The sequence below is a fragment of the Cyprinodon tularosa genome, unplaced genomic scaffold (genome assembly GCF_016077235.1).
Source record: "Cyprinodon tularosa strain WSP-4 unplaced genomic scaffold, ASM1607723v1 ctg534, whole genome shotgun sequence".
In the NCBI taxonomy this organism is placed as follows: domain Eukaryota; kingdom Metazoa; phylum Chordata; class Actinopteri; order Cyprinodontiformes; family Cyprinodontidae; genus Cyprinodon; species Cyprinodon tularosa.
This window is the reverse complement of record NW_024039268.1, coordinates 299,178-324,029: the sequence shown is the minus strand read 5'-3', so window position 1 is coordinate 324,029 and position 24,852 is coordinate 299,178. Positions and strand designations below refer to the sequence as shown.

The following is a 24,852-nucleotide window of genomic DNA, read 5'->3' as shown; positions in this document are numbered from 1 at the left end:
TCAGAATCAGAGTCCTCAGTTTCCTTTTCTTTTTCAGAATAAGAGTCCTCTGGCTTGTTTTGCTTTTCATAATAAGAGTCCACAAGTTGGTTTTGTTTTTCAGAATCAGAGTCCTCAGTTTCCTTTTCTTTTTCAGAATAAGAGTCATCTGGCTTGTTTTGCTTTTCATAATAAGAGTCCACAAGTTGGTTTTGTTTTTCAGAATCAAAGTCCTCAGTTTCCTTTTCTCTTACAGAATAAGAGTCCTCAGGCTGCTTTTCTTTTTCAGAATAAGAGTCCTCCGGCTTGTTTTGCTTTTCATAACAAGAGTCCACAAGTTGGTTTTGTTTTTCAGAACAAGAGTCTACTTGATGGTTTTGCCGTACAGAATAAGAGTCCTCCAGTTGGTTTCCACAAAAGGAGTCCTCAGTTTGTTTTTCACAACAACAGTCCTTAGTTTCTTTTACAGGAAAAAAGTTGTCTGTTTTTTTCTGAAAATAACAGTCCTCATTTTGTTTAACAGAATACAAGTCTTTTTGTTTTTCAGAATACAAGTCCTTAGCTTGTGTTTGCGTTTCAGAAAAACAGCACTTAACTTGTACTTGTGTCATACTTTCTAAATTAGAGTTCTCAGATGTTTGCTTTGCAGTATTAAAGTTACCAGGCTGGATCTGATTTTCAGAAATAGAGTCCACAAATAGATTTTCAGAATAAGAGAGTTCTAGTTTTGGTCGATGTTCAGAATAAGATTCCTCAAGTTCTATCTGATTTTCAGCATTAGAGTCCTCATGTTTCTTAGAATAAGAGTCCACAGGTTGTTGCTTTTCAGAATAAAAGTCCACATGTTTTTTACAATAAGAGTCTTCCAGTTGTTTTTGATTATTAGAAGTATAGTCCAACTTTTGCTGTTTTTCAAGCACATAACCCACATGTTGATGTTTTTCAGAATAAGAGTCTTCAGGTTGCTTTTCAGAATAAGAGTTCTCAGGTTGTTTTTCATTATCAAAAGTGTTTTCCAACTGTCTTTGATTTTTAGAAAAAAAATCAACACTTTTTTCAGAACAAGAGTCTTCAGGTTGCATCTGATTTTCAGAATAAGAGTCCTCAAGGGGCTTTTGTTTTTCAAAATAAGAGTCCATATATTTGTCAGAACAAAAATCCTTGTGTTGCCTTTCAGAATTGGAATCTTCGGGTTGTGCTGGTTTTTCAGAATTATATTCCTCATGTGGTTTCTGATTTTCAGAATCATGTAAAGTTTCCGGCTCCCCAGGAAAAGCTTGTCCAGAATTTAACCTCTCTAACTCATTCAAGGGTCTATGAAGGGTCCCGATTTCAAAATAAGAGTCTTCAGACTGAGCATGGGATATGCTATCAGAGTAGTCAGTGTTCTGTGTCTGATTTTCTGAAACTGAATCGGCCAGATTTGTTTTTTTAATGGTTATATTTTCAAAATAACACTCAGTAGAATGTTCTCTTTCTACGAAACGTTTAAGCTGGAAGTCCTCGGTTTGTGTTGTTTGTCCCACATGTTCACAATAAGAGTTCTCAAGTTTTGTTTTTTCTGTGATATTTTCACAGTAAAAGCCTTCTGGGTGTTTATTTCCATTCATGTTTTCACAATAAGAGTGCTGCAGGTTTAATTTTTCCATTAAAGTTCCAGAATCCTCAGAGTACTTTTGTTGTTTGTTACTTTCAGAGTAAAAGTCTATATCTATGTACTCTTCAAATCCTGTCTCTTTCTTTTCAACTTCCTCTTCTTCCTTCTGACCAACTTTACTCACTTCCTCCTTCTCTACCAGACACTTAACCTCTTCTTCTACATCCTCTAACTGTGCTTCATTTCTCTCTCCTTCCTCACCCTCCTCCTCCTCATCTTTGTTTATATTCTTTGACTCCTTTTCTTCCTCCTGTCCCTGCTCCTCATCACAAACCTCTTCTAGCCCCTCCTTACCTTCTCCATCCAGCGTGCAGCTTTCAGGTTCAGGGGGCCCGTCATGGCTCCCTTCTGGGATGGTAGCTTTTGTTTGCTCCTTCACCTCAGGAGTTCTGTGGAGATCTCCAGATGAATCCTGGCTGAAGTTCTCCTCCAGGAGTTTGGAGCATTGCAGAGTGTGTGTGCTGACCTCAGAGCAGGACCAGGAGTGCGTATGACTGTTGGTGGTGGAAGAGTGTGCGGCAGCAGCAGGTGGTGTGCTGGTGTTTGGGGATGTTTCTGTGCTGGTGTGAGCCGTGCTCCTCCTCTGCACATTAGCAGCATGTATGTGTGTACCTGTGTGTGTACCTGTGTGTGTAGCGGTGTGTGTGGTTGTCCTGGTTCTGTGCTGCAGGCTGATAGACTGGGTCAGGGATCCTTTCTGTGGGGAGAACCGAGGCAGCTCTGTCAGCTCCACATACTCCCCCTCAGAGTCTTCATCATCAACACTTGCTTTTGATTGGTCGGGTCTGATTGGGAGAGGGAGGAGCTTCACGTCCTTCTCTGAGGGGTTTGGATCATTCTTGTCCTTCACAGAGGACTCCCCCTCTGGGTTTGAGGTGGTCCGTGGCTGATTGATGAACTGAGGGTAAACCACGTCCTCCCAGGGGACCCTGAAGACGTCTCCGTGGACAGAGAGGATGCACCGCTCCAGCTTGGTGACCCCTCGTCGCTCTCTCTCCCTGTTCACAGAGTCCAGCCATGCCATGCTAAAGAGCGACGTCAGAGCCTCAACCGGCACCTCCTGCTGCTGGACATGACGACTGCCTGCAGAAACGCTGCACAGGAGCAGACGGGGGTTGGCGGAGATGCTGTACCTGCAGGAGGTGCTGTTCCTGCAGGAGGTGCTGTTCCTGCAGGAGGTGCTGTGTGCTGCAGAAACAGCAGGAGAAACCAGCAGGTAAAAGTCTCCTGGATGGAGGAGGTGCTGGTCCAAAGGACAAAGCTGAACAACTATCTTCTCATGGATGCAGAGAGGCCAGCCTTCATGGCGGAACAGCAGACCAGAGAACAGAGACTGGAGGAGGAAACAGAAGAAAGATATTTAGTTAGAATGCTTCTTTAGAAGAAAATAAATCTAGAAGCTGAAGGTTGTGCTGCCTGGATCTGACTGATGGACGGACGGATACAGGAGGACAGCGTCTCCAAACAACAACCAGTCTGACTTTATGCCTTCAATAAATTGACAGAGCAACACCAAGCAGAGTTGACCTTTGAAGTGGACATCTGTCCCCTGTGAGGACGCAGGTCATCTGAGGTCACCTCCACCATCTCTAAACATCTGGACTGAAATCTTTCTCCATTACACTTTAAAACTTTTCTAGCTCAGGTGTGGACTTTGACAAAGCTGCTTGAATTCATGAACCTGCATTGATCTAAGCAACCTTATTCTTTGTGTGTGTTGTCATCTATGTTCAATTCAATTCAATTCAATTCAGTTTATTTATATAGCGCCAAATTCACAACACATGTCATCTCAAGGCACTTTACAGTTCAACCAGATCATACAGTCAAATTGATACAAAGTTTTCTATCTAAGGAAAACCAGTTGATTGCATTGACTCATTGACTCAAATACAATCCCCCACACTAAGCATGCTTGTAGCGACAGTGGAGAGGAAAAACTCCCTTTTAACAGGAAGAAACCTCCAGCAGAACCAGGCTCAGTGTGAGCGGCCATCTGCTGAGGCCCACTGGGGTTCAAGGAGACAGAAGCAGAGACACAAAAAGCAGCTGTAAAAGGCGGCCCCGTCCAGGAAACACACAGCCAGGCAGACGAGCTCCAAGGCAGCTCCCATGCCAGAGGACGAAGAGAGCACATCCACTCAGTCACGGTCAGAGAAACAGGACCACACTGGAAAACCGGCCGATCTCCAACATCTATAAACAAGGGTGTTGATAGAAGCAGCACAGCTGATGTTTTTTTCCAGGATGACGTCACAGCCAAACAGGAACAGACGAGGCAAAGCTACTCTGAGGAAAAGCAGAGAGAGCAGAAGGTTAGAGATTGAACTAACAGATTCTGCAGAATAGGAGAACAGAGAGAGAATGAAGCAGAATGATGAAATGGGGGTCCCTATGTCCTCCAAAAGTCTAAGCCTATAGCAGCATAACTATAGAGATAGCTCAGGATAACCTGAGCCACCCTAACTATAAGCTTTATCAAAAAGGAAAGTTTTAAGCCTAGCCTTAAAAGTAGACAGGGTGTCTGCCTCACGGACTAAAACTGGTAGTTGGTTCCACAGGAGAGGAGCCTGATAACTAAAAGATCTGCCTCCCATTCTACTTTTAGAAATTCTAGGAACCACTAGTAAACCTGCAGATCTAGAGCGAAGTGCTCTGTTAGGAACATAAGGAACAATCAGATCTCTGATATCAGATGGAGCTTGGCCATTTAAGGCTTTATATGTGAGAAGGAGGATTTTAAATTCTATTCTGGATTTAACAGGAAGCCAATGAAGAGAAGCCAGGATAGGCGAGATATGATCTCTCTTTTTCATTTTCATTAGAACTCTGGCTGCAGCATTTTGGATCAGCTGAAGGCTTTTAACTACAGTTTGTGGACTTCCTGATAGTAAAGAATTACAATAGTCCAGCCTTGAAGTAACAAATGCATGGACTAGTTTCTCAGCATCACCCCTGGACAGGAGATTTCTAATTTTTGTAATGTTCCTCAGATGAAAGAAGGAAATTCTAGAAACCTCTTTGATGTGGGATTTAAATGACAGGTCCTGATCAAAAATAACACCAAGATTTTTTACTTTATTATCTGAAATCAGTTTAATCCCATCCAAATGAAGTGACTGGCTAATCAGTTTCTTTTTCAGAGACTCTGGTCCAAAGACTATAACTTCTGTTTTGTCTGCATTCAGGAGCAGAAAGTTAAGAGTCATCCAGGTTTTTATGTCTTCAAGACATGCCTGTAATCTATGTAATGGGTTAGCTTCATCTGGATTTATAGACAGATATAGCTGGGTATCATCAGCATAACAGTGGAAATTAATCCCATGCTGTCTAATAATTCTACCAATTGGGAGCATGTATAAAGTAAAGAGAATTGGTCCTAGCACTGATCCCTGTGGTACTCCACAGGTAACCTTTGAGCGTGTTGAAGATCTATCATTAACATGAACAAACTGAATTCGATCAGATAGATAAGATTTAAACCAGTCTAGTGCTGTTCCTTTAATTCCAACAAAATATTCAAGTCTTTCTAAAAGAATATTCTGGTCAACTGTATCAAATGCAGCACTAAGATCCAACAGGACGAGCACAGATACAAGTCCATTATCTGAGGGCATGAGAACATCATTAGTGACTTTCACCAGAGCTGTTTCAGTGCTATGATGAGCTCTAAAGCCAGACTGAAACTCTTCAAAAAGTTCATTATGGTGGAAGTGATCGCAAACTTGTTTGGCAACTACTTTCTCAAGAATTTTGGATAAGAAAGGAAGATTGGATATAGGTCTATAATTGACCAAGTCATCTGGGTCAAGAGACGGTTTCTTAAGCAGAGGTTTAATTACAGCAACCTTAAAAGCTTTAGGTACATATCCCTGTAACAGAGATAGATTAATCACATCTAAAATGGAGGAGGAGATCAAAGGGAATACCTCCTTAAATAACCTGGTTGGAACTGGATCTAACATACAAGTTGAAGGCTTAGATGAAGACAATAATTTTGCTAATTCAGAAAGTTAAACTGGATCAAAGCAGTCTAAACCCGGTTCAGATTCCATGACTACCTCAGGTACAATCGCGGATAGAGGAGTGCTTATGATCTTATTTTTAATAAGATCAATCTTATTTATAAAGAATCCCATAAAATCATTGCTGCTAAGAGCAGGTGGAATGGACGGTTCAACAGAGCTATGGCTCTGGGTGAGTTTGGCAACTGTATTAAAAAGAAATCTAGGATTATTCTTATTCTCCTCTATTAATGAGGAGAAGTATGCTGCTCTTGCTTTACAAAGAGTCCTCTTATACAGCAGTAAACCATTTTTCCAGACTAGGAAGGACTCCCGCAGGCCTGTGGAGCGATATTTTCTCTCCAGTTTCCTAGCATTTTGCTTCAAAGTACGCAGCTCTGCATTAAACCAAGGAGCAAGCTTTCTATTTTTAACGGTTTTCATTTTCAAAGGAGCTGCGTTGTCTAAGGCAATACGCAGAGAACTAGCAACCCCATCAACAAAATCATCAACCTGTGAAGGGGAATAAGCTAAGCTTTTGCACTCTGCAGCACTGCTCAGTGACACAGAGGAGAGAGAAAGTGAAGCAGATTCTTTAAAATTTATAACTGCACTATCTGATAAAGATCTACTAAAATTGAACCTTCTTTTGGGGGAGGAGAACTCTGTTAAAGTAATCCTGAAGGTTATTAGAAAGTGGTCAGAGAGGACAGGGTTGTGAGGAAATACTGTTATTTCTTCACATTCTATGCCGTATGTCAGCACAAGATCCAAAGTATGAAGATGAGAATGCGTGGGACTATTCACATTTTGAACAAAGCCAATAGTGTCTAAGATAGCATTAAAGGCTGCTCTTAAGCTATCGCCTTCAATGTGAGCATGGATGTTAAAATCTCCCACTATGATGACCCTGTCAGTATTTAATACCAAATCAGAAAGGAACTCTGGAAACTCATCTAAAAATTCAGAGTAAGGACCTGGTGGACGATACAAAGTTACAAAAAGAAGAGGTTTTCTTGCCTTGAAATTTGGATCAGGGAAATTAAGGGTTAAATGTTCAAAAGAGTTGTAGGAATTAATTGTTTTGGGAGTAATCAGTAAGTCAGACTGGAAGATTGTTGCTACTCCTCCTCCTCGCCCAGAACTTCTGGGGATGTGAAAATTTAAATAGCTTGAAGGAGTTCCCTCATTTATGCTCACATAATCCTCTTGCTGCAGCCAGGTTTCTGTAAGGCAAAACAAGTCAATGTGATTATCACAAATCAAGTCATTAACTAGTAGACTTTTAGAGGAAAGCGATCTTATGTTAAACAGACCGCATTTAATTGTTTTAACTTTTTCCCCAATTGGAGTTATTTTGATTTTAATTAGATTATCATGATTTACTCCTTTGGGAATCTTTGCTAATTTAGAAGGCAGCAGAAAGAAAACATGGCTGCTGCGTCTGTCTTCCTTTGCAGAAATGTTGTTTCTACCAATAGGAGGCTTGTTTTCACTGACAGAAAGAGACGTGGTGCTCTCAGCCAGATTATTCTAACTTCTTGTATAAATGTGTTTTCTTTTCAGTCATCCTAAAATCAGAGTCAAAGTCAGGAAGATGAAACTTTCCTGATCAGTGAAATCCTGCCAGGCTCATAGTGAGCAGGGTGCAGCTAGTGTGCTGCTGGAAGTTACTCACAATCAGCTCTGTGATTAAACTTGGTTAGGACACCTGCAGTCTTTTACATTTTGCTGAAAATGAGCAGAAAACCTAAATCTGAAATCAAAATATCAATTTAATGCTTTGCTATTGAGAATAAAATACACTAATATCTATAATTACAGAAACACAAATGAATTTTAGTGTCTCATTTATATCCATCCATACAAATAGTTTTTCAAAAAGAGAAAATCAACCCTTCAGTTTGGTTTATAGATAATTTCCTGATTCCCATATTTTCTCAAACCCCTGAACTGATGGTTTGTTATTTTCTTTCTTTTTTCTGTCTTTTTTCGGCATATATCAACACATGGCGAGAAACTTAAAGCATGCTTTCCCACCGCCTGCCAGCGTCTGCCGTCCGTGGTCCATCAGTTCCAGGTCAGTTATCTGATGCTGACATCCGTTCGGTCTAAGTTCCTCATCAGTCGTGGCGTCTAGCTGATCCTAAACCTCTGACTAACTTCTGCGTAACTTATCCAGAACTTCTCTCCAACATATCAGCGTATCTGACGTGTTCCAGACGAGCGCTGAACGGAGACTTTATCTTCATAGAAAGTTCCTCGTATGTCAGCGTTTTAGGAGATTCTGGGACGTCAGGCATACGCTGGATAAATCGGCAAGGTGTGACAGGAGCCTAAGTTTAGATTTCTCTTGTCTCACATATTTAGTTTTGCTATTTATTCGGTGAAAAAGGTTTTTACTCTGTTTCACCTGCAAAGCCACAGAATGTCTGAGAGAGAAGTGTTTTGCATTTACATGGAATACTTATTCCATAACAAACCAAATTCTGTCTCAAGAATCGTTATTGTTTAACCAAAGTCTGAGTCATTTGTTTCGACTCTGACAGAATCTTCCAGCTTTTTCCTCGTTAAAAGCAAAGGAGAAAAACTGTCTAGATCAGAACAGGGCTGATTACCGCGTCATATGATCGACTGTTCTATGTTTGCAAAGATATGAAAATAAAGTACAGACTGAGTGAAATCCATCGATCTCCGTTTGAATGGTTGAATACTTTTTCCCCACTTCAGCTGCATATGTCAAACAGAAGCTGAATGCAGAGCAGCGTAGGAAGAAAACACCTTCAGCATCAACGCTAAACCTTCTATGATCAGAACCTGAGAGGCCTTGATCACCAACTGATCAATTCAGGGGGTGATGTAAACATCGCTAGTGACGGTCTGCTAAGCGACGCTAAACTACAAACACAAACTTTCCAATCAGGGTGAGAAAACTACGACTGGTCACTACCGTGTAACGGAGCGTCATTAGACCTAAAGACGTGAGCAGACAGGAGGACACCGAGGACACTGGGACAGCTCTTCAGGAACTTACGCAGGCATCCTGCTGGAGGTTCTGCAGTAGGTTCTTTGCAGGAAGCAGGAAGTGGATGAGGTAGCGAAGGCCGTCTCCTCTGAAGCAGCTGTCCACTACGCTGAGGACCTGACACAGAAGGGTGGGAGACGTGGCGTGGAAGGGCGGGTAGAGGCCTGCCAGAGCTTTCTGGATGCAGCGATCCAAAGACTCAGAGTCCTGGAAGCAGACAGAGGGAGATAAACACGGGTTCAGTCGGACTCTGACTCCAAACACACCTGGTTTTAACTGAAATGGTCCAAACCAGAGCATGCCCAAGGTGACAGCTTCTGATCAGAACCAACCAGCAGGTATCAACCGGAACCCTGAGCTCCACCAGGCCAGCCCCCCCCCGCTGAACCAGAAGGTCTGCCCCCAGAGTTCAGAGCCATCGATGCAGCACACTCTCCTTTATTTCATCTTTACTGAGTCAATAAAGTTTAATTTACATAAACTTAAACCTCTACATCACAGATTAACTCCAACATTTGAAATAAGGTGGATAAGTAGGTCATTAAAACAGTCTGAACAAAAACACAACCTCGCTTCTCCAAGAAGATTAATGTGAAATAAAGTTTAAAATAATTCTGAAATATAAAGCAGAGCTTCATCTGTTCATCTGTTCTAAACATCAATCATCTCCATCAACCAGCAGCTAGATCTGCTTACATAGAGACGAGTTCTTTCCTTAATCACAGAGAACACATAGACATACACGCCACAGACACACACCACAGACATACACACCATAGACACAAAGTTAACTTAAATGACCAGTTACTTCAGGAAAATGTAACCAGAATATAAATTTTTACATAAATTGCTTGATCATCTATTAAAAACTGCTCAGTAGTTTATTTTCCTTTTTCTTCTTCTTAACAGCTTAACTTTTAATTTGATTATTTAATCTAGAATCTGCTGGTTTTCTGAGTCTTTCTCTGTTATGGAACAACGGAAGTATTTCTGTTTTATTCTATAGCAAACCGGATAGTTTCTATCAATGAAAGGTCTACTGTGTGAACTCGTCTTAGCATCAAATTGAGGACATGTTTTTCCATCTACCTAACGCTCCGATGCGATCGACCTACCGCTCCGATGCTATCTACCTGCCGCTCCGATGCGATCTACCTACCGCTCCGATGCTATCTACCTGCCGCTCCGATGCGATCTACGTGCCCGCTCCGATGCTATCTACCTGCCGCTCCGATGCGATCTGCCTGCCGCTCCGATGCGATCTACGTGCCCGCTCCGATGCTATCTACCTGCCGCTCCGATGCGATCTGCCTGCCGCTCCGATGCGATCTGCCTGCCGCTCCGATGCGATCTGCCTGCCGCTCCGATGCGATCTACGTGCCCGCTCCGATGCTATCTACCTGCCGCTCCGATGCTATCTGCCTGCCGCTCCGATGCGATCTGCCTGCCGCTCCGATGCGATCTGCCTGCCGCTCCGATGCGATCTGCCTGCCGCTCCGATGCGATCTGCCTGCCGCTCCGATGCCACAGATCGCCCAAAGACTTTAAAATAATCCACCCGTCCCTTCAGATTCTGATACATGGAGAACCTGATCAGAACCAGAACAGCAACAATGACCTCCTGCTTTCAGACAGTTTAGATCTTAAAGGTGTCTCCACATTTCTTTTAGAAAACTAAGAGGCCTCTGTCATTACAGTTATGGTTGATGCAATTAAATAAACTGGTTCCGGTTGTGCAGGTTTGAACAGATAATTAGCCGTCTGTCCCCGCAGGGCCATGATTCATCGTCCCATTGATGACAGAACCAGTTCCTGCAGGGTGTGGAGGAGCAGCAGGTCAGAACATCAGTCTGCAGGACATGAACTCTGGCTCCTGCCGAGTCGGTTCCCTGAAAACAGCAGCCGTAATGATGAAACCTCAGGAGACGTGACCTCTGGGTCCTGATAGAGCCGAGAGGGAGGGGCCCAGCTGTCCCTGATCTGGGAGCAGCTACAGGCTAATGTGATTAGGAGGAGGAGACGCCTCCTGGATGGAAGGACTCTTTGAACAAACATGGCTGACACCCTCCTGGATTAATGAAAACATGTCAGTTTGATTAAATGGTTTGAAACGTTTCCAGTTTGCTAGCAGCATGGGGTCAACGTTTAGAAATAAAGAGGTAATGAGATCAGCAGCATCACCGACGCCTTCCTGCTGAAACGGAAGCAGAGAAGTTTCACCAACATTCTGATTCGCATGAATAGATTTTACACCTGTTGGCTGATCTAAATAGTTAAAGATCCCCCCCCCAGGTTTGCTCCTTCCTAGTCTGGTCTACAGAAACACAGAACCTGATTTCAGGAAATATAAAAGTAGATGAATGGATTAGTAATACAATTGATCGGTGCAGCCCTACATAAGAGAAGGATCCTTTGCTGCCTGCAGCAGTCGGACCACTTCCTGTTCAGGCTGCTGAACCAACGTTCCCCTCAGCAGCAATATCTTCCCAGAGGTGCAAACCTGTAGGACCATGAGAAGAAGCCCAGCTGTGTTCTTCATCCTGCTGCGGCCTGGACCACTGACCATAGATCTGCAGCAGCGTTTATACGGTGGTGGTTTAATACCGAGTCACCATTAAACCCAGTTTAACCTGCCGCACCAACCTGGACGTTACCGACCATCAGCCTGCTAACCGTCATCAGAACTCCCGCGCTGATGTTTGGAGCAATTACAGAAAAAGCTCATCAGTCAGTTTGTTTCTACGACGACTATTAGGGCCAGATTTATTTTTCTATTTCGAGAATAAAGTCATAAAATTATGAGAATAAAGTCGGAATTTTATGACAACTCTTAGGAGAAGCATTTTCTTCCCTAAAATGAGGAATGTGGAGCAACGTGTGAAGCTATACTTCATCGTCAAACTGGGCAGGAAGTCAAAGTGGACTCTGGCTGCTGATTGGTTGAGCTGCTCGGCCGTCACCTGCTGGGCGGAGCTCCAAGCTTTCTGAAACGAGTTGTTGTATGATGACTTTATTCTCGTAATGTTACGACTTTATTTTAAAAATCTCTATGGTGGCCCTAAAACTCTGTCGTAGTTTTATTTTATTCTCTTTGCGTTTTAAACTTAGAAAGTGTGGAAGTCCTGCTGCCAGTGGAGCAGCAGCAGGACTCACCTGCCAGGACTCTACCTGTAGCCAGAAGTTCCTGCAGGTGAAGAGCTTCCTCCTCTAATCACCCACTATTGTTCCCAAGCTTCCTGGGTTTGCTGCTGCATGCTGCAGCTCGTCTGCAGGAACTCCTGTTTTCCTCACGCGGATCAGCGTTTCATCTTCCGTTATCACATTCCAGGGATGACGGGCAGGAATGAGAGCGGAGGCACGCCTTCCGCCTGCTGCAGGCCAGGAAAGGTTGCTTCCACAGCAACTGTTGCTGACAGAGCGGCTGTTAGGAACCAATCTGCTGCTCAGGAACATGGAGGCTTGGAGAAGGCCTACTGTAATCAGACAACTGGAACCATGGCTGAGCAGCTTCAGGAAAGATGCGAGCTGATTCCCGTCCAGAGCCTGGTCTAACGGAGGGGTGTGAGGACGCCAAGGCGTGACATGTGACTGGATGACAGCGTCACCTGGGAATAAAAACACGCTAAATCCAGACAGTTTAGAGAGTTTGTTTTTCCCATAGCCTCACTAGCGTCAGCAGCTTCAGCAGGTTTTGGGTGGCGTTAGCCTTACAGGCTACGCAGCGCTGCGGCCAAACGATTGATTAGGAGGACAGACGGTGGAGCAACCAAAGGTTTCCCTTTGATCCAGGCGGATCCTGCTGGAGCCTCAAACAGTGACTGGTTACCGTTTGTTCCTGCAGCTGCTGGGATGTTCTCAGTTCTGGTAGAATGAGGCTTCCTGACCCCGAAACCCCCCCAGCTGAACCTCCATCTTTTATGATGATTCTCAGTCATCCATGTCAGAGTCATTGCAAAAAAAAAAAGTTAAAATCAATCCTCTGGACTTTGAAGACGTTTCTCTTCCATCCAGGAAGATTTTTCATCCAAAATGTCAGAAATAGCGTTTAGTTCCAGGTTTTATCCAGCAGCCCAACAAAGCCTGGTTTTAGTTTAGAAAACATGCAAATAGAAACGGATGAACGGGTCCCCCCCTTTGGAATGGGGGTCGTTTGGCTTCTTTGTTAGCCTGCAATGCCCCATACCTGTCTATGTCTCTGAAAGGGGGGGCGTTAGAGGGAATAGTTGGCCTGGATGAATAGGGGAGGTCTTCTGTTCTCCTCTAAAGGGGTGGGGGGGTTGCCACCCCATCTTTCACACTTAAACATGCATAGATCTAGAGTGGGTAGATGTGAACAGACTGGAAGCAGTGCCATCCTCTCTGGATGCGTCTTCATTAGAACCTCTTTGCTGTTGTTTGTGTGTTTGAGACCAAACACTGTGAAACAAAGATGTCTGACATGAGTGGCGCCGGAGGATCAGAGGAGGAGACACAACGCTTCATGACGGCTGAGAAAATAAGGAGGTTTCCAGGCTGGAGTCTCTGTAACGAAGTGATGATCCATTTGATTCCTGAATGACTCCTTCAGCTGCTGCTCAGGTTTACCACAAACGGAGCTTATTTAGTCCTGTTAGGAGTTCCTGCAGGAAGGTCCCTGTTGAAATAAGTCCCCAGGACTCCCTTTAAAAATGTCCTTTATTGGACCCCAAACTGATACCTGGGGTTTAATTCTGGACAACCTTCTTCAGACGGAGGCTTTTTTCCAACCTGCTGGAATTGTCTATTTAAACGGACGTTCAGCACCACAGCAGCTTCAGTGGCTGTGGGGGGAGACAGGACTTCCAAGGTCTCCGTCCAGCTGCTGGTGAAGAGCAGCTCTCACTGATGGAGCAGAAACATTAAAGGCAGATCTTCCATGATAGAACTAATCAGACCAGCAGGGCTGCTCTGCCCGTTAGGACTAAGCTTCATTCACTCTGAGTGGATCAAGTGAAGATGATTGGGAGGTCTGGGTCCCACTGAAGTAGGTCAGAGGGGGAACTGGTGTTAAATTCCAGTGTGGGGGAGTTTTCCCACATGAGCCACAGTGGGGCTGTCAGGCTTCATGTTTCAGGAAGAATCCTGAGGATCTTTGTGCTGCTGTCGCAGGTCCGATCCGTTCCAGCAACAGCGCAGTCAGCACCCTGGACAAAGACACTTCCTGCCTCTGAATGGATGAAAGCCTGCTGCAGGTCCAGACCAGAGACATGTGACCCGACGGACGGGCAGCATGAAGACCACTTCCAGAAGTCTCCAGAGCGTGTTAAACTTGATCCACATGGTGAGGCCCCCGGCAGCTGCAGGAGAAACCAGCCTGCGCTGGAATTACCGGAACCACAGAGGCGCTGGTTGGAGTAACAGCGGCAGGTCCGTGACGAAGCCTCCATCCATCAGACCGAACCAAACACCTGAACATTCCTGCAGCGCCTCAACAAGCCTCAACAGCTCTGATTTACAGACACAGACTGAGAGCCTGAACACATCCTGCTCTCAGGTTAGACTGCCAGCACTCCACAGATTCCAGGTTCACTTTATTCCCAGTCAGTAAAGAATCATTCCAAGTCCTTAATCTAGTCAGTTCTGGATCCTCAGGCTTATTAATCCAGTCAGTTCTGGATCAAAGTCATTAATCCAGTCAGTTCTGGATCATCAGATTTATTAATCCAGTCAGTTCTGGATCATCAGGTTAATTAATCCAGTCAGTTCTGGATCCTCAGGCTTATTAATCCAGTCAGTTCTGGATCATCAGGTTAATTAATCCAGTCAGTTCTGGATCAAAGTCATTAATCCAGTCAGTTCTGGATCAAAGTCATTAATCCAGTCAGTTCTGGATCCTCAGGCTTATTAATCCAGTCAGTTCTGGATCCTCAGGCTTATTAATCCAGTCAGTTCTTGTCTTCCGGTGTTGTTGTACCACAGAGCAGTTTTCTAACAGCCTTTATTATCATTCGGGTGTTTTGGAATCTGAACCAGCTGCTGAAAATATACAGTTCAAATATAAACCAAATGTGTGATGTCATCCTTTCTGCTCCAGGGAACGAATATGAAACACGTCATAGTTTGAATCAATATCACTGAAGAACAAGCTAATGGCCGTACGGACCAACCCAGTCTCCCATCCCTTATGAACTTCAGCATCTTGGTTTCAAATATCTATATTAGTTATGTAGATCAAGCACAGGAGAAGTCAGAATATAAACAGTTTGGCGTCTTTCCAGTCGTGGTGCTGCAGAGATTAGCACCTGCTTCTGACTGTAATTCACTGTTCTGAACCAACTGGCCTGAATCAGAGCTGCTGAGACCCAGCAGAACTCTGCAGAACCCATGGATCCCTATCAGTCTGGTTTAGCTTCACCAGTCCAGGAGGTTCTGTGGCCTCAGACCGGCTCAGGCTGAACTACAGTAACCCACCCCAGCACCATGGTGGCACAATATGAAACACGCCAACATCACAGATGTTATCACAGCAATGGCTGGAAGCTTCCTGAGTGTCAACAAACAGAACCAGCTCCACGTCTTCACCGTGTTCATTCAGCGATTAAACGGGTCAGATCCAGACCCGGTCAGCAGACCTGACAGAACCTGTTCAGAACACAATCAGCAGCTGCCCAGATTCTGGTTCTTAGACTTGAAACAGTCGGTCGGTACCATCAGCCGGCCACCGACCCGTCCCTCATTACAGCAGAACCAAACCCAAAGACGTGTGACTCAGGGCCAAACCATCCACCCTCCCATTGGACAGTTGGATCTATGACTCAGCTGCCATCGACCAATCACAGCATCTCCTTGTCTTCAGACCTTCTTCCCTGTGCTGCCATTAACAGAAATGATTCTTTAAAAACATTCAGACAGGAATATTTCTCTGCTGGTTCTGGTTTTTATGGAATCAGTAGGAACCAGTTACCGTAAGATGAACCCATATCAGTTCTGGTTCCGACTGCGGCTCCTTCAGCAGGGTTTCATCATACTGTAGCACACCCAGTTTACCTGACATCCCCATGGTAACCGCTTGCCCTGTTCAGGTGTGTGAGTGTAATCATCTGAGTCACTGTTTTCACTTATTCTGTTTATGAAACAAAGACTCACTTCAGGTTTCAGAGTCACTTTTGAGTCCAGGTTCTGATTCTGAGGACCGGTGGCGGCTAATGTCTTTCCCCAAAAATAAATGTAATATTTATCCCTTAGACCAGGGGTCAACAATTCAAAACCAGTGACGTCCAAATAAAGAAAATCAGCAAACATTTTTAATTATAATCTGTCTTAATGTTGGCAGTGGGCTTTAGGCTGCCCTGCAAGGCTTTAAACCTGGGTTTAACCAGAGACTAAGCCATTCTCAAGCACATATCAAGGAGCTCATTCTGAGCCTGGATCCAGATTTATTGTTGATTCTGTTCATGGTGGAGAATCCTGCTTCACAGCAGCAGGTTGAGCCAAACATCCTCTAAATGTGCAGGGTCATCTTTGAGCACGCCATTTCACTTTTCTTTCACCAGTTCACCGCAGTTCTTCCAGCAGTCCACACTTTCTCTTAGACTGAGAGGTAAGGCCTTCTCACAGGACTATAAGAAAGAACTAACTGTTAATAAATACATATATTGAGGCTTCGTGTTTTGCCTTTTATAAACGATGTAAAAAGGATAAATAATCTAAAACATCCAGCAGGAAATTCAATCTGACAGACCAGCAACAGCTTTACTGTAACATAAAAAGTTTAATGTTGATTCTTCCCAAATTCCCTGTTATGGTTCTGTATCTTTAAAAGTATAGAATTAATATTAAGTTTATGTCCAAATCTAAATCTAGTTCTTAATCTCTCCTGCTCTTTTTATAAATCATCTCCTTTTCTTCCCTCATCCATCCTTCAGTCTCTGATGATCGTCCTTCTCTCTTATTTATTGTCACCTATAGAATAACGAGTCACCAGGGGTGAAAATATCGAGTCACATTAATGACTATAATCGAGTTAACACGATTAATAATATTTAAACAATATTAATCTTTCTCTGCTGCTTGTAGTTATAATTCATTCAGTTAACCTGCAGTCCAGCTTCTAAATGAGCTCCCCTCAAGGGTGTAGACCGATTTCAAAAGTGGAGGACAGGTGGAGGACAGGTGGAGGAATAGGGAGGAAAGGTGGAGGAAGAGGGAGGACAGGTGGAGGACAGGTGGAGGAATAGGGAGGAAAGGTGGAGGAAGAGGGAGGACAGGTGGAGGACAGGTGGAGGAATAGGGAGGAAAGGTGGAGGAAGAGGGAGGACAGGTGGAGTAAAGGGGAGGACAGGTGGAGGACAGGTGGAGTAAAGGGGAGGACAGGTGGAGGACAGGTGGAGTAAAGGGGAGGACAGGTGGAGGCTGAGGGAGGACAGGTGGAGGACAGGTGGAGGAATAGGGAGGAAAGGTGGAGGAAGAGGGAGGACAGGTGGAGGACAGGTGGAGTAAAGGGGAGGACAGGTGGAGGCTGAGGGAGGACAGGTGGAGGACAGGTGGAGGAATAGGGATGAAAGGTGGAGGAAGAGGGAGGACAGGTGGAGGACAGGTGGAGTAAAGGGGAGGACAGGTGGAGGACAGGTGGAGGAATAGGGAGGAAAGGTGGAGGAAGAGGGAGGACAGGTGGAGCACAGGTGGAGGCTGAGGGAGGACAGGTGGAGGACAGGTGGAGGAATAGGGATGAAAGGTGGAGGAAGAGGGAGGACAGGTGGAGGCTGAGGGAGGACAGGTGGAGGACAGGTGGAGGAATAGGGATGAAAGGTGGAGGAAGAGGGAGGACAGGTGGAGGACAGGTGGAGTAAAGGGGAGGACAGGTGGAGGACAGGTGGAGGAATAGGGAGGAAAGGTGGAGGAAGAGGGAGGACAGGTGGAGCACAGGTGGAGGCTGAGGGAGGAGAGGTGGAGGACAGGTGGAGTAAAGGGGAGGACAGGTGGAGGAAGAGGGAGGACAGGTGGAGGAATAGGGAGGAAAGGTGGAGGAAGAGGGAGGACAGGTGGAGGACAGGTGGAGTAAAGGGGAGGACAGGTGGAGGACAGGTGGAGTAAAGGGGAGGACAGGTGGAGGACAGGTGGAGTAAAGGGGAGGACAGGTGGAGGACAGGTGGAGTAAAGGGGAGGACAGGTGGAGGCTGAGGGAGGACAGGTGGAGGAATAGGGAGGAAAGGTGGAGGAAGAGGGAGGACAGGTGGAGGACAGGTGGAGTAAAGGGGAGGACAGGTGGAGGACAGGTGGAGGAATAGGGAGGAAAGGTGGAGGAAGAGGGAGGCTGAGGGAGGAGAGGTGGAGGACAGGTGGAGTAAAGGGGAGGACAGGTGGAGGAAGAGGGAGGACAGGTGGAGGAATAGGGAGGAAAGGTGGAGGAAGAGGGAGGACAGGTGGAGGACAGGTGGAGGAATAGGGAGGACAGGTGGAGGAATAGGGAGGAAAGGTGGAGGAAGAGGGAGGACAGGTGGAGGAATAGGGAGGAAAGGTGGAGGAAGAGGGAGGACAGGTGGAGGACAGGTGGAGGCTGAGGGAGGACAGGTGGAGTAAAGGGGAGGACAGGTGGAGGAAGAGGGAGGACAGGTGGAGGAATAGGGAGGAAAGGTGGAGGAAGAGGGAGGACAGGTGGAGGACAGGTGGAGGAATAGTGAGGACAGGTGGAGGAAGAGGCAGGACAGGTGGAGGACAGGTGGAGGAATAGTGAGGACAGGTGGAGGAAGAGGGAGGACAGGTGGAGGACAGGTGGAGGAATAGGGAGGAAAGGTGGAGGAAGAGGGAGGACAGGTGGAGGACAGGTGGAGGAATAGTGAGGACAGGTGGAGGAAGAGGGAGGACAGGTGGAGGACAGGTGGAGGAATAGGGAGGAAAGGTGGGGGAAGAGGGAGGACAGGTGGAGGACAGGTGGAGGAATAGGGAGGAAAGGTGGAGGAAGAGGGAGGACAGGTGGAGGACAGGTGGAGTAAAGGGGAGGACAGGTGGAGGACAGGTGGAGTAAAGGGGAGGACAGGTGGAGGCTGAGGGAGGACAGGTGGAGGACAGGTGGAGGAATAGGGAGGAAAGGTGGAGGAAGAGGGAGGACAGGTGGAGTAAAGGGGAGGACAGGTGGAGGAATAGGGAGGAAAGGTGGAGGAAGAGGGAGGACAGGTGGAGGACAGGTGGAGGCTGAGGGAGGACAGGTGGAGGACAGGTGGAGTAAAGGGGAGGACAGGTGGAGGAAGAGGGAGGACAGGTGGAGGAATAGGGAGGAAAGGTGGAGGAAGAGGGAGGACAGGTGAAGGCTGAGGGAGGACAGGTGGAGGAAGAGGGAGGACAGGTGGAGGAATAGGGAGGAAAGGTGGAGGAAGAGGGAGGACAGGTGGAGGACAGGTGGAGGCTGAGGGAGGACAGGTGGAGGACAGGTGGAGTAAAGGGGAGGACAGGTGGAGGAAGAGGGAGGACAGGTGGAGGAATAGGGAGGAAAGGTGGAGGAAGAGGGAGGACAGGTGGAGGACAGGTGGAGGAATAGTGAGGACAGGTGGAGGCTGAGGGAGGACAGGTGGAGGCTGAGGGAGGAATAGGGAGGACAGGTGGAGGAATAGGGAGGACAGGTGGAGGAAAGGTGGAGGAAGAGGGAGGACAGGTGGAGGAAGAGGGAGGACAGGTGGAGGAAGAGGGAGGACAGGTGGAGGAAAGGTGGAGGAAGAGGGAGGACAGGTGGAGGCTGAGGGAGGACAGGTGGAGGCTGAGGGAGGACAGGTGGAGGAAGAGGGAGGACAGGTGGAGGCTGAGGGAGCACAGGTGGAGGAAGAGGCAGGACAGGTGGAGGAAGAGTGAGGACAGGTGGAGGCTGAGGGGGGACAGGTGGAGGAAGAGTGAGGACAGGTGGAGGAATAGGGAGGACAGGTGGAGGCTGAGGGGGGACAGGTGGAGGCTGAGGGAGGACAGGTGGAGGAAGAGTGAGGACAGGTGGAGGCTGAGGGGGGACAGGTGGAGGAAGAGTGAGGACAGGTGGAGGAATAGGGAGGACAGGTGGAGGCTGAGGGGGGACAGGTGGAGGCTGAGGGAGGACAGGTGGAGGAAGAGGCAGGACAGGTGGAGGAAGAGGGAGGACAGGTGAAGGCTGAGGGAGGACAGGTGGAGGAAGAGGGAGGGCAGGTGGAGGAAGAGTGAGGACAGGTGGAGGAATAGGGAGGACAGGTGGAGGCTGAGGGAGGACAGGTGGAGGCTGAGGGAGGACAGGTGGAGGAATAGGGAGGACAGGTGGAGGAAGAGGCAGGACAGGTGGAGGAAGAGGGAGGACAGGTGGAGGAAGAGGCAGGACAGGTGGAGGAAGAGGGAGGACAGGTGGAGGAAGAGTGAGGACAGGTGGAGGCTGAGGGGAGACAGGTGGAGGAAGAGGCAGGACAGGTGGAGGAAGAGGGAGGACAGGTGGAGGCTGAGGGGGGACAGGTGGAGGCTGAGGGAGGACAGGTGGAGGAAGAGGGAGGGCAGGTGGAGGAAGAGTGAGGACAGGTGGAGGCTGAGGGAGGACAGGTGGAGGAAGAGGGAGGACAGGTGGAGGAAGAGTGAGGACAGGTGGAGGAAGAGGGAGGACAGGTGGAGGAATAGGGAGGACAGGTGGAGGAAGAGTGAGGACAGGTGGAGGAAGAGGGAGGACAGGTGGAGGAATAGGGAGGACAGGTGGAGGAAGAGTGAGGACAGGTGGAGGAAGAGGGAGGACAGGTGGAGGAATAGGGAGGACAGGTCGAGGAATAGGGAGGACAGGTGGAGGAAGAGGGAGGACAGGTGGAGGAAGAGTGAGGACAGGTGGAGGAAGAGGGAGGACAGGTGGAGGAATAGGGAGGAAAGGTGGAGGAAGAGTGAGGACAGGTGGAGGAAGAGGGAGGACAGGTGGAGGAATAGGGAGGACAGGTGGAGGAAGAGGGAGGACAGGTGGAGGCTGAGGGGGGACAGGTGGAGGAATAGGGAGGACAGGTGGAGGAAGAGTGAGGACAGGTGGAGGAAGAGGGAGGACAGGTGGAGGAATAGGGAGGACAGGTGGAGGCTGACCACGAACTGGACCACAGAGCAGACCTGGACCACAGAGCAGAACTGGACCACAGAGCAGACCTGGACCACAGAGCAGACCTGGACCAGAGAGCAGAACTGGACCACAGAGCAGACCTGGACCAGAGAGCAGACCTGGACCACAGAGCAGACCTGGACCAGAGAGCAGACCTGGACCACAGAGCAGAACTGGACCACAGAGCAGACCTGGACCACAGAGCAGACCTGGACCACAGAGCAGAACTGGACCACAGAGCAGACCTGGACCACAGAGCAGACCTGGACCACAGAGCAGAACTGGACCACAGAGCAGAACTGGACCACAGAGCAGAACTGGACCACAGAGCAGACCTGGAGCACAGAGCAGAGCGGTCCAAACGGGTCAGGTTCCACCTTCTGATCCTGATCAGATCCGTTCTGATGGTCCTACGGCGCCGAGCTTCATGTGTTGGATCTGTAGTCAGAGTTCAGCTCAACCTGCTGCTGCACCTCTCTGTGCCCCCACCCCCAATGGAACCTAACACCCCCGCTGCCCCTCCTCTGACCCAAAGCCCCCAGCTGGAGCTCCCCCTCAGCCCGGTCCGACTCGGTCCAGCTGGAGCTCCCCCTCAGCCCGGTCCGACCCGGTCCGGCTGGAGCTCCCCCTCAGCCCGATCCGACCCGGTCCAGCTGGAGCTCCACCTCAGCCCGGTCCAACCCAGTCCGGCTGGAGCTCCCCCTCAGCCCGGTCCAACCCGGTCCGGCTGGAGCTCCCCCTCAGCCCGATCCGACCCGGTCCAGCTGGAGCTCCACCTCAGCCCGGTCCGACCCGGTCCAGCTGGAGCTCCACCTCAGCCCGGTCCGACCCGGTCCAGCTGGAGCTCCACCTCAGCCCGGTCCAACCCAGTCCGGCTGGAGCTCCCCCTCAGCCCGGTCCAGCTGGAGCTCCCCCTCAGCCCGATCCAACCCGGTCCGGCTGGAGCTCCCCCTCAGCCCGGTCCGACCCGGTCCGGCTGGAGCTCCCCCTCAGCCCGATCCAACCCGGTCCAGCTGGAGCTCCACCTCAGCCCGATCCAACCCGGTCCAGCTGGAGCTCCACCTCAGCCCGGTCCGACCCGGTCCAGCTGGAGCTCCACCTCAGCCCGGTCCGACCCGGTCCGGCTGTAGCTCCACCTCAGCCCGGTCCAACCCGGTCCGGCTGGAGCTCCACCTCAGCCCGGTCCAGCTGGAGCTCCCCCTCAGCCCGATCCAACCCGGTCCGGCTGGAGCTCCCCCTCAGCCCGGTCCAGCTGGAGCTCCCCCTCAGCCCGATCCAACCCGGTCCGGCTGGAGCTCCCCCTCAGCCCGGTCCGGTCCGACCCGGTCCGGCTGGAGCTCCCCCTCAGCCCGATCCAACCCGGTCCAGCTGGAGCTCCACCTCAGCCCGATCCAACCCGGTCCAGCTGGAGCTCCACCTCAGCCCGGTCCGACCCGGTCCAGCTGGAGCTCCACCTCAGCCCGGTCCGACCCGGTCCGGCTGTAGCTCCACCTCAGCCCGGTCCAACCCGGTCCGGCTGGAGCTCCCCCTCAGCCCGGTCCAGCTGGAGCTCCCCCTCAGCCCGATCCAACCCGGTCCGGCTGGAGCTCCCCCTCAGCCCGGTCCAGCTGGAGCTCCCCCTCAGCCCGATCCAACCCGGTCCGGCTGGAGCTCCCCCTCAGCCCGGTCCGGCTGGAGCTCCCCCTCAGCCCGGTCTGACCCGGTCCAGCTGGAGCTCCCCCTCAGCCCGGTCTGACCCGGTCCAGCTGGAGCTCCACCTCAGCCCGATCCGACCCGGTCCGGCTGGAGCTCCCCCTCAGCCCGATCCAACCCGGTCCGGCTGGAGCTCCACCTCAGCCCGGTCCGGCTGGAGCTCCCCCTCAGCCCGATCCGACCCGGTCCGGCTGGAGCTCCCCCTCAGCCCGGTCCGACCCGGTCCGGCTGGAGCTCCCCCTCAGCCCGATCCGACCCGGTCCGGCTGGAGCTCCCCCTCAGCCCGGTCCGACCCGGTCCGGCTGGAGCTCCACCTCAGCCCGGTCCGACCCGGTCCGGCTGGAGCTCCACCTCAGCCCGGTCCGACCCGGTCCGGCTGGAGCTCCACCTCAGCCCGGTCCGACCCGGTCCGGCTGGAGCTCCACCTCAGCCCGGTCCGACCCGGTCCGGCTGGAGCTCCACCTCAGCCCGGTCCGACCCGGTCCGGCTGGAGCTCCCCCTCAGCCCGATCCGACCCGGTCCGGCTGGAGCTCCCCCTCAGCCCGATCCGACCCGGTCCGGCTGGAGCTCCCCCTCAGCCCGATCCGACCCGGTCCGGCTGGAGCTCCACCTCAGCCCGGTCCGACCCGGTCCGGCTGGAGCTCCACCTCAGCCCGGTCCGACCCGGTCCAGCTGGAGCTCCACCTCAGCCCGGTCCGACCCGGTCCAGCTGGAGCTCCACCTCAGCCCGGTCTGACCCGGTCCAGCTGGAGCTCCACCTCAGCCCGGTCCGACCCGGTCCAGCTGGAGCTCCACCTCAGCCCGGTCCGACCCGGTCCAGCTGGAGCTCCACCTCAGCCCGGTCCGACCCGGTCCAGCTGGAGCTCCACCTCAGCCCGGTCCGACCCGGTCCAGCTGTGGCTCTATGTGCAGCAGAGAGTGTGAAGGTCTTACCATGCCGTCTGCAGAGTACTGGCAGGAGCAGCGGACTCCAGTCTGAGACCATCTTCTCTCTGCCCCCGTCTGTCTGTCCCTCCGTCTGTCTGTCCCTCCGTCTGTCTGTCCCTCTGTCTCTCTGCCTCCGTCTGTCTGTCCCTCCGTCTCTCTGCCTCCGTCTCTCTGCCTCCGTCTATCTGTCCCTCCTTCTATCCGTCCAAGTGTCTCTCAGCAGTCTGACTGTCTCTCTTGCTGTCAGCTCTGAACCTTGTGTTAAGCCCCGCCTCCAGGATACCACTCCTTCCTCTTTGGATCCTCCCTCCTCCTCCTGACCTCTGCTCTCTGGCGCTCCCTGCTGGCAGTTGTAGAAGCCTCAGTCATGTCATTGAGGATTTAAACCCAAACGGGCTCGGTAAGGTAATAAACCGGATCAGAAGCCATCAGTCCAGCGGGCGCTGATGCTGACAGGTAGAATCATGAGTTCAGATTCTGCGGCGGGGATAGTTCTATGATGTGTGAATCTGAGGGTCATTCAGAAAGCGAGTCGCTGAATTAAAAGGATCAATAAAACAGAAAAGGTTCTGCTGAAGGCTTTTATTGTGAAAAACATCACATGGCGTAGCGTCCATCAGCGCTCCAACGCCGCCCGCATGTGACCATGAAGCAGTGCCGCAGAGCTGAGCAGACTGGACACCGCTCACCCCTGCTGGGGTTGATCTGCTGGCTGAAGTGGGGCTCTGGAGCAGCACCAGTGAAACCAGTGCTGGTTTCCATGGAGCTGCTGGGAGTCAGAGTGGTTTCCAGGAGCTGCAGGGAAAAACGTCTTTCAGGAGCTCTGAGGGAAAACCAGCATGAACCAAACTGGCACCATCACAATGATGTGGCTGTGAAAAAAGGTGACAGGACCCTTACCCCCCCTTACTGGGAGGAGTGGGGCCACTCTGAGTGGGACCATGGTAACATCAAACAGCTCCATGAAGAGCAGGTTTAAAGGAACAGACCCCCATTCCTTCCACTCTCTGGACCAGAACTCGGTGGAGTCTTTAAAACGAGTCAAGCAGCTCCTCAGACCAGAACTGAACCTCTGGATCCAGCTGTGACGCCTCTCTAACCCGGACAGGAAGCCAGAACGCTTCCTGACCTCTGATAACCGAGGGAACAGGAGAAAATCAGAACCAGAGGTCCATCTTCAGCAGCGGACTGGTTTCATTCAGAGGAGGGAGCGATCCAAACTGGTTCATATCCGCTTAGGGAGCTGCTCAGGTTCTACACGGATCAGTTAAATCAAACCTTTATCTACGACTATCCAGCCAAACATTTATATTCCTCACTAGAAATGGCAGATTTTAAGTAGAAACTAATTCTGAATCGATTTAGTTTTTTAGTCCATCACGCCGAGCCATTCTGAACATTTCAGGACAAGTTAGGACAGCGAGACACTTGCAGGTGTTTCCTCAGCATGAGCCCAGGTCTGGACACACCTGGGCGTGCCGTCACCTGGTGCAGCTTCTCCTGCAGCCCAGGAAGAGGACACAGTAAACCCGTCCTCATG

At 49.8% G+C, this 24,852-nt stretch overlaps 1 protein-coding gene across 5 annotated transcripts in view; it reads right to left on the bottom strand.

Annotated features, from left to right (window-relative positions):
• plekhg4 (pleckstrin homology domain containing, family G (with RhoGef domain) member 4) overlaps positions 1–23,436 on the bottom strand; it is a 53,102-nt gene extending 29,666 nt beyond the window's left edge. For all 5 annotated transcript variants that reach the window (XM_038304476.1, XM_038304474.1, XM_038304473.1 and 2 more), the window contains exons 1-3: positions 23,319–23,436; positions 8,675–8,872; positions 1,931–2,969 (exon numbers count right to left, since the gene is read on the bottom strand). In XM_038304476.1, coding sequence (XP_038160404.1) covers positions 1,931–2,969; positions 8,675–8,872; positions 23,319–23,321 — 1,240 coding nt within the window. In that variant the 5' untranslated portion in view covers positions 23,322–23,436. The remainder of the gene's footprint in view (positions 1–1,930; positions 2,970–8,674; positions 8,873–23,318) is intronic.
• Positions 23,437–24,852: the final 1,416 nt, after the last annotated feature.